At 33.6% G+C, this 9,420-nt stretch overlaps 1 protein-coding gene across 1 annotated transcript; it reads right to left on the bottom strand.

Moving 5' to 3' along the window:
- Positions 1 to 508: 508 nt before the first annotated feature.
- Positions 509 to 8,844, bottom strand: LCB1 (long-chain base1). The gene is made up of 13 exons (XM_011089615.3): positions 8,570 to 8,844; positions 7,508 to 7,761; positions 7,328 to 7,422; positions 6,169 to 6,260; positions 5,781 to 5,874; positions 5,621 to 5,693; positions 5,406 to 5,538; positions 4,473 to 4,647; positions 4,082 to 4,222; positions 3,895 to 3,990; positions 1,521 to 1,662; positions 1,254 to 1,381; positions 509 to 1,145 (listed from the first exon to the last, which is right to left on the bottom strand). The coding sequence occupies exons 2-13, from the start codon at positions 7,620 to 7,622 to the stop codon at positions 972 to 974; spliced, it is 1,458 nt and encodes a 485-aa protein (XP_011087917.1). The 5' UTR covers positions 7,623 to 7,761; positions 8,570 to 8,844; the 3' UTR covers positions 509 to 971.
- Positions 8,845 to 9,420: the final 576 nt, after the last annotated feature.

Raw genomic sequence — 9,420 nt, 5'->3', positions numbered from 1 at the left:
TTACATATATAGTTACAAAATATAAAATTAAATTAAAATTATATAAATTACAGACAAATTAATCTAGATATGTATATCTGATTTTATTTATTTATCAGGTGGTCCAAATTTTAAAAATTTCTCGGTCACTTGCAAAATGACTTAAAAATTAAAATTTTGAGTTAATGGAACTTGAAAAAATTATTTAACCAAAACCTCATCAGGTTAATATTATATACACCTGTTATGTATATAATTTTTTTAAACTCATATTATTAAAATAAAAATACAAGATAAGCTAAAAATTAGAAATAAAATATTCAAAATACAACCTTACTATTATTATATTAAATTAAATTATGGTGTACTAAACTAAGAGTGGCTGAATTTAATTAATAACGTGTAGCAATTAGTGAAGAATACTCTCAACTTTTGTTCTCGAGGACTCAAAAATCTCTACTTTGGGATCCTCAAGAATTCTAGTTTAGACTAAATAAATCAAATTCAAAATCCAACACCACAATTCATCTGACAGAACATCATCTATTTTCTAAGATCAGACACTGAAATAACTAAGTGTGGGGAAATCCTTGTAAGGTCATGGATGACCAGCAAACGGACAGCCTTTTCCCATGGGCCTGTCTCATTACAGCTCTGGTAAATAAAACATAAAACTGTATGCGAAGTGAAAATTGGAAAACTATGTTCGAAATAGTATAACCAGAAAACTACATGGAAAACAAGAGAAGCGTAATTAGACCAAATAACAGCGTGCGGACCACAACGTACTGCAGTCCCCAGTTATCAAATTGGAGCGTCTTACAGCCATAGCGTGTGAAGAACCAACACAAGTAACGGAATCGGAGTTAATTTATAACTCACAATCACAGGGGATAGAATTAAGTGAATTCTTCATCGTCTTGTGGCTTCCACAGTAGAGCCCTGCAGCTAAGAATCCCTTTGTTAACGGAACCTCAATCAGCAAACTCGATTCATTGACCTGCCAATACAAGGGCTGTTGCTCTCTTTAATGATTCGCACGCTTTTCCCAGATCAGATTCTGTATGAGCAGCAGAGATGAATAATCTAATCCCAGCGGGTAACTTGCATTTGTCTACGGTTGATCTTTTTGAAGTTGCAACAAAAATGGAGTGTTCCTTCAATAACTGCAAACACATGATCTCGTTCTCAGAATGTCATATCAAATTTTCGCCACCAAACGAAACATGTTCAAGGCAGAAAATATGTCAAGGCTTAAGAGTTGGACCACGTACATGATCAGCAATATCTTCAAGGAGTTGAAGATCACCCTTTGTCGATCCTGTGGACCTCTTCAGTCTCAGAAAAACTATTGGTGATTCTGGATGGCTGACAATCTCAAGGCCTTGAAGGTCTGACAAACCTGTAATCCTTACATGATGTTAAGCAGAGAAAGTAAAGAAACAATTTTTATGAGAAGAAGATTAGTTCGAAGAAAAACTTGATGATGAAATAAAATGAAAAGCTTTACAAAATTAGCCAAAAGAGGAAATAAGGAAGACCTTTATGGAGAGTAGCAATATTTGCCTTCAATTTTGTGATGAGATCTGGATGTCCTTCCAGAACATCAATAGCGGTGATTGCAGCACTTGCCAGATAAGGAGGCAAAGAAGCAGAAAATACATAACCAGAACTACTGAGACGCTGCCAAAGAAGCAAAGCATTTGGAATTAGAGAAGCAGAAAAGTCACTGCGGTATATGGTGAGCAACTGTGGTGATTAGCCAGTCGATCTTGTTTCTCAAAACCCAACAGTGCGAATCTGCTTTTGTTCCGTACTGTGTCCATCTTTATGGGATCATATTTGTGCTACCCGAAATACTACTAATTTTATTTAGAATGTACCAACAAACACTTAAACCCTTGAATTCATCATAAAGAAATTTGACTATGATGATGTCATTCCATTATTGGGAAAATATAAAACTACTTGACTAAAGGAAGTACCGTCAACAGCAAGAATGATATGATAAACTTTTAGGATGGAGATGTATCCAATTCCTTAAAAATTGCTCAGATATTAAACAGAATTCTGATAAAAATGAGTATTATTTAACGAAGAAGACAACTGTGCATTCGCCCAACAAAACACTAACTACATGAATGGAAAAATTGAGTCAATCGAGAAATCCTAAGGGAATAGCAACAATGTTGAAGGTTGGACCTCCAACCTTATACGTGACTCATCAAACCAATTTTGTATAGAGTTTGAAATATGTGTGTGTCTCCATGCATGCATGTAAGAAAATTTTAAAAGGTATTATAAGTCAATTGTTTTTTAGGGCGTGTAGAGTGAGCCACTATTTTCCATTATTAAAGGAGTAAAAATTATTTTGGTACCTGAGTTTTGGTATTATTATCAAATTGGTGTAGAGTGAGCCACTATTTTCCATTATTAAAGGAGTAAAAATTATTTTGGTACCTGAGTTTTGGTATTATTATCAAATTGATGCATGAATTTTTGTAAACAGTCTAATTAATACCCGAGTTTCTTCATAAATATCAAATTGAGACACGAGTTTTTGCAAATGTTTGGATTGATACTGGAATCTCTCCATAATTGTCGAATAGATACCTATGCCTATCTTAAAATATTTTGTAAAGACAAATATATCCTTTAATGTAAAAATAGTTTCTCTTTTTTTTTTTTTTTTTTTTCTCATTTGAATCAAAATTAATCCTAAGTATTTATTTATTTATCATGGTACATTCTATGACTATATAATTAACATGATTTAATTATAATAATAAAAGTACTAGTAAATAGTAATATATAAATATTTTGTCCTTCACTAACACAGAAAATTAAAAAATACACTTGATGAGCCACTAGTTTTATAAATAAAAAGCTACAATCTTAAAACTAAAAAAATATAAAATACATGTTAATTTTAAATACTTTAAAGTAACAATATTTAGGAAAAATAGTAGAATAATATAATTTTATTATAATAAATATTTAGATTGAGAAGTGTAAAAGTTCATAATTTAAAACAATAAAAAAAATAAAGCCACCTTGATAAGGTAGATAATTAGTAAAAAAAAACAAAAGAATAGATATACGAGATGAGATTTTATGTTTAATTTATAAAAAATAGAACTTAAGGAAAAGACTAGTGAAACTATTTTTTTGTCTTAATATATTTATTTTCTTAAATTATAATGTTTTAGAAATTAAATCCAAAAAAATTACTTTTGCATAAAATGTCTTTAACTTTTATTTTTAAAAAAATCACTTTCTACCCAATCTATCAAATGTTAATTTTAATTATTGAAAGATATTATTATATACTAAACTAATTTACTGTTACTCATTGTTATCATTTAAATTGTTATAATAGTATGTTTTATTTACTCATAGGACTATATATATTGTGCTATAAATAAATGGATATACATAAAAATTAAGTTAGATTAAAAGGGTAATTTTGTCATTATAAAATGTTCTAAAAAGAGATATGCATCTATTTGAAGTTCATGTAAAAACTCAAGTACCAATTGGGACATTTATAAAAACTCATGTATCAATTCCATATTTATGGAAAAACTCAAATACCAATTATATCATTTGTAAAAAATTATGTATCAATTTAACAATAACACTAAAACTCGGGTACTAAAATAACTTTTACTCATTATTAAAGACATGCTGTTATGGTTATGCCATCCTAAATACAGACCCCTACTCAAGTGTTATTAGAGTTCCTGATGAGGGACACATTTGGGTTGGTTTCAAGGGGGCATCAAGAAAACCCATCCCATTGCCAGCCCAGCAACCAGCAGATAAAGCTAAGACCATTCAATCTTCCAGCACTAGGATTAGATTTGCATCAATTAAATTCATATCTTGCATATGATCTCCAAAAGACATGCATACCTGGTGATCAATCACTCGGGAACTCCCAGTGCAAAACCCTCCTTCAGTGGCCAATGCATGTCCCATTGCGGCAGTGACAATATCCACCTTCTCAATCTGAAACAAAGAAAAAAAAAAAAGAAAAGGTGTAACAGAGAAGATGACAAAATTATACAACCAATTAACTAGTAAGGTGGTGAAAACTTACTGGAACATTGAAATGCTCAGTTAGACCTCTACCAGAACTTCCAAGAACTCCAAAAGAATTGCTTTCATCTAGTATGACACGGAATCGATACTTCTCCTTTAACTTGATAATTTCATCCAATGGAGCAATTTGACCAGAATTCTAGAATTGCTCAAGATTAGTCAGAAATAAACTTTTCAAGATGCAGCAGAAAATCAATAGTAAATTGCTTGATCATAGAAGTTAATTAGGAGAGAAGACTCCAATACATTGACCACCATAATCCTCATTTCCCATCTTGAAGACTTTGCATCTCCCATGGACACCCGGCATATCAGTTAAATATCAACAAAAACGAAAGCAAGACACAAGGAATAATTAAAACTAGCACTATTGCTGCAAGAAGTGATACCTGATAGACAGCTTCTACAATGATATAACGTCTAAGCTTCTTAGCTCGTTTGTTATCATGGGTAGCATTCTCCAGAATACTCTCTAAGGACTTCATGTCATTGTGCTTGAAATAAATTATAGTACTCCTTGAGAGGTGAAGGCCATTTTGTATTCCCCAGTGGACGCCCTCGTCTCTGTAAGAGCCACCACCACGGCCAGGAAAAATGAAGAAGAAACGATAAGAAAAGGAACATATCAATGTTTTTGATTCAGAAGAAAATACTACGCAAGCTTAACAGAGCAATTGATTGCATAAGTCCACGTCTCCTCAATATTAAAATCAGATATATATATATATATATATATGCCAAGGCACTAATTTTAAGAGACTAGGTGTCTGCCACAAGAGGAAAATGCAGTAAACTGTACAGTAGCACACCAGAGTTGCCACATTAAGATGTGCATGACGACCAAATAAAATAAATTGGAACAAGAAAACGATCATTGCATCATCAAATTCATTGATGATACGAAGCTCGAAAAAGTGCCTTGAGGGATACTAACATGCCTTGCATGCTACTTTGTAACGTAGAGAAACCTATAAACTAAACACACAATGTTGTAGGGGAGAAGACTGAGAGGCTCAAGCGAAGGACATAATGACTTCTCAAGCCAGGAGACACAAAATTTTTGAACAGATAATGGACAAAAAGGATATGAGAGATTAAATCAGTGGTATGTACAAAGAGGGTAGTCATCATTTGCCACAGACCTCAATGACAATAGAAGCGTCAAACATGTGTCAAAAACATTCAAAACTTCTAAATGATAAAGCATATAGATTATTGTAAGGAACTTCCAACCATATTATATGTTGCATTTTACAATGCTATTAACCAATAGGTACTTGAAAAACATTACAAATAAAACAAAATGGCCAAGAAACACTCACACAACAATGACGTCTCCCTTCTTACAAAATGCTGGAATGGTGCTAAACATCGTGGAAAGTCCATAGGAATAAAGTATAGAATCAGAAGTTCCAAGAAACTTAGCTATTCTGGCCTCACAATCAAGGTGAACATCTGCATCAATATATATGTTATCACATTGTTTTGTCCAAAACTAAGGAGAAATAAATAGAAGATATGTCACTGTCAATCATACCAATTGTCCCATAAAATCCACGAGGACCACATGAACCAACACCATATTTTTCCAGAGCTTTAATACAAGAGTCCTGTGTACAAAAGATGCTACCAGTTGAAAACATGTAAAGCACTATACAAGAAACATTTACCAAGTATAAGAGGTAAGTTCTTCATACTTGTAGCTTATCATGTCCTAAAAGACCAAGGTAATTTGCTGATGTGAAATTCACTACTTCTTTTCCATTGATTACAGCATGTGGCCCAGCAGCACTGCGCAAGGAACTCAAACGTAATGAGAAATACACAGTCTTGAAAACTAAAATCTTCAAGCACAAAAGTAATTCAAGTTGGGAAAGAAGAAATGCTATCATTTCAGTGAAAAATTAGTGCTAGAAAATATTGTCGTGCATGTAAATTGAATCCATGACATAAGAAGATATAAAATATTCCACCTATTTTGTTAAAACTCATATTCATTTAGGTAAACATGGTGATTCAGCAAGGAAGAAAAAGAGAAATAAATTGGATTTTCACATCATCTACTGAAAATTGAAGGAAATTCACCTTTCCAATACCGGAGGTTCATACTTCATGTCTTCAGTAATAGAAGGAATGAGGGGTTCAGGGACCCATTCATCACATAACTCATCTACTTCCTAGAAACCATTAGCAACATTATTATTCAGCTCGGACTGCAAACAATTAGATTTAGTAAATGAGACATACAACAAACATTAAGGTGACAACAATTCAGCATATGACAAAGCGCATTTTGTACATCCCCAGATGTCTAATAGCTAAAAGGGAAAGCAAAGTAGAAAGAGACAAACATACCGCCTCAAGACATATTGGCATTATGTCATCTATATCAAGATTTTTAACGTCAAATTAAAATCATGTGAAAGTATGGAATTGAAAAGCTGTTTGAATCCACTACTTCAAAGTTTTCACTTTTAACAATAATCATATCAGTCCTTTTCTCTTCAAAACTCATAATATCCACAATTTAAAATGCTCCACAGCGCTGAAAATGAACAAAACACGTGCCTGGTATGTCCCATAGGGTTCTCATCAGTTCAAGATTTGGACGAGAACATATCTTTGAGATCTGGCTTCAAAGAATTTCCACTTATGTCCAATTCTAAATTATGTCTGGACACCCGGCCTAAGGCTCGAAGGAGTGCCTTCATTTCAGAAACTTCAGTAACCCACCATAATCATCATAACAAGAATAGGCTTACCGCCATACGGGCTGAAGAAAATCCTTGAAAGCCAGACATGTCTAAACATCCTAATCTTTCACCCAATTTAGTGAACCTTTTAACCTGTCACTTGACTTCAGTTCTCCTACTTAACAGGGCACTGAACTTGACTTTCAAGCAAGGAAGAACACTTGATTCAAGCATTCATTTGAACTCAATATAGGTGTTTTTCACACAACCATCCAGAAAAATAATGTTGTCAATGAAGGTGATGTTGATGTAGTGCATAATTGCGATCATGAGCAATTGTCCCCAATTAAAAACATGTGGGTTTCCACAGTTTCGAACTCAATAGATCATTATTTCTTCAACATCAGACTTCAAAGTGTCCATAATCATTTTGCAAATAAATAAAGATCTAATCCCCAAGAAAATAGCTTAAATCATTGGGGCGTGAATGAACGTGGATATAAAAACATGTAAAGCAGAGATCAACCAAACTCAATACGTAAAATGCCTACCTTCTTTGTTAATGGTCTTTTAGGTGGCTTGTAACTTTTTTGGGATAGAAGGAAAAGAATTACGACCAAGAGAAGGCCCTCCACAAGCAGATGACCTACAACGATTTGAACAGATGACTAAGTTCTTATATAAATCTGAAACTACTACTAACAAGACGTCAAAAAGAAAAGATAGCATACCCCGGATGGGCACTCCAAAGACAACCGCTCGAGCATATGGGGTATCAAAAGCCAATGTTCCCCAATCTGAGACGAACTTCGCCATAGTTTCAAAAGCTGAGAACATTGTATCCATTGAGTTAACTTGCAATGCACACTAGAAATGAAAGGTATCTCCTCGTATGGTAATGTCCTTCTGCTTCTGCTCTTCAATCAATCTTATTGAAACACCTTTACCCCAGCTTTCAGTATGTGATTGTTCATGAGCTGACAGCCTGAAACCAACAAGTAAATCAATATTTATTCATTATCCAGGTCTAACTATGATAGAAATACAGAATATCAAGTGAATAGCATAAGAGTGTGTTTGTATTGAAAGATTTTGGTGAAGATTTCAGAATCCGTGACAGCAACCTGTCAAGTTGATTGATAGATTTCAAATCTTTTGCCAGACATTCTGATGCTTACCCAAGAGACCAAAGCCCTTCACTCTTTACAGGTACATCAGACCCAAAAGATCATAATCATATAAGAATACAGGCATCTCCATCAAGTATATGACGCAAACCAAGATTTCATGTTGACAGAGCAAAAAGATAGAAGAATGTTTGAAGTATAAACCTAGTAATCAACCACATAGAGTCAATTGTACCTATAAGCCCTTTGCAAATAAAATGTATAAAACCTGACTTAAACAACATTATCATTTCTCAACCTGTCATCAAGGAGCTAATTTTACGTCACCAAACTAAATCAGCAAACTAGATGAGTTTCAAATAGCAGCTCCTTAAAGACAAATCCAGGAAATGCAAATAAACATGGGAGACAGATTATCATTGATACCGTTCGAAAACGAAACAAAGACACATGAATACAAGAGGCCCATTTCCACAATATCCTCATTCCATATTCTATCGGCTACTCAACAAGAAACATAGCTTAAAGAGTAAACCGGGAAACATTAAACAAAATTAGAAAAATCAATTTATCAAACGAACATATCAAGCAAAACATGCAAAAATTAAGTATTATAACAATAACAAATAATACAAACTTAAAACAGTGCTTTCAATCAAATTCTACCTTGACAACTATCTCCCCCGCGAAACTTGACCCGAGGATTTGACAATTCAATCGGAGAAGGGGAGAAGCAGAAATCGGGCGTGATGCGTTCGCGGGGGATGGTGATGATCTGGGCTTGGGATCTATACCCGGTTGGCATAACCCCGTTCGGCAAGGCGTGTTGATAATTAAACAACGACTTACAGTCAGTCCACAACAGCTGCACGTTGGGCCCACAACAACCCTTGGACCGTACCCCTACCTTTCTATTCTTGCCTGTCCTCCAAACTCTCGCCCCTAAGTTTTATGTTTGATTTTTATGGATAATTACGCCGTTTTAATTATATTTAGTACATTTATGTTTGTTTCTGTGCAATAAAAAATAAATAGATCCCTTTTTTAATTAAAATTTGATAATTTTACTAATATTAATATTAGAATGAAATAAAAAATTCATATTTGAAAGAACTGATTTATTGCAAATCAAACAAATATTAAAAAAATAGTATTTAATGTTGGTCTATATCTAAAAATATTTCCCACATACAATCTGGTTAATATTTCTTATATTCTTGAAGCGTATGTGATGTTGATCTCGTGTGTTTGTAATATATCTGAATGTTGATATTTTTTGTTAATGTTTTCATTAGATTCTTTATTGGCAAGTACCGTATTATTGCCCATGAGACATTATTTGACCGGTAAAATTAAAGCTTAACAATCAAATAATAAGTGTGGGTGTATGTGCATAATAATTTGGTGTGTTTTTGTCTGATTTGAACATGGTGGTTAATTTGCAATATCAATATATTGAGTCAGTGTAAATTTGAGCACTTGGAAAGAACAGAAGTCGAATGCTCTTTGGATACTTC

Source organism: Sesamum indicum, linkage group LG8, assembly GCF_026168435.1.
Source record: "Sesamum indicum cultivar Baizhima isolate 11 linkage group LG8, ASM2616843v1, whole genome shotgun sequence".
Lineage (NCBI taxonomy): Eukaryota > Viridiplantae > Streptophyta > Magnoliopsida > Lamiales > Pedaliaceae > Sesamum > Sesamum indicum.
This window is presented reverse-complemented; position numbering and strand designations above follow the sequence as displayed.

Coding starts and splice junctions, on each gene's coding strand:
- LCB1 (XM_011089615.3), bottom strand. CDS start 7,622: ATGGATACAATGTTCTCAGCTTTTGAAACTATGGCGAAGTTCGTCTCA. Junction 3,991..4,081: donor CTGAGCATTTCAATGTTCCA/GTAAGTTTTCAC, acceptor TCTTTGTTTCAG/ATTGAGAAGGTGGATATTGT. Junction 1,382..1,520: donor TATTGCTACTCTCCATAAAG/GTCTTCCTTATT, acceptor TAAGGATTACAG/GTTTGTCAGACCTTCAAGGC.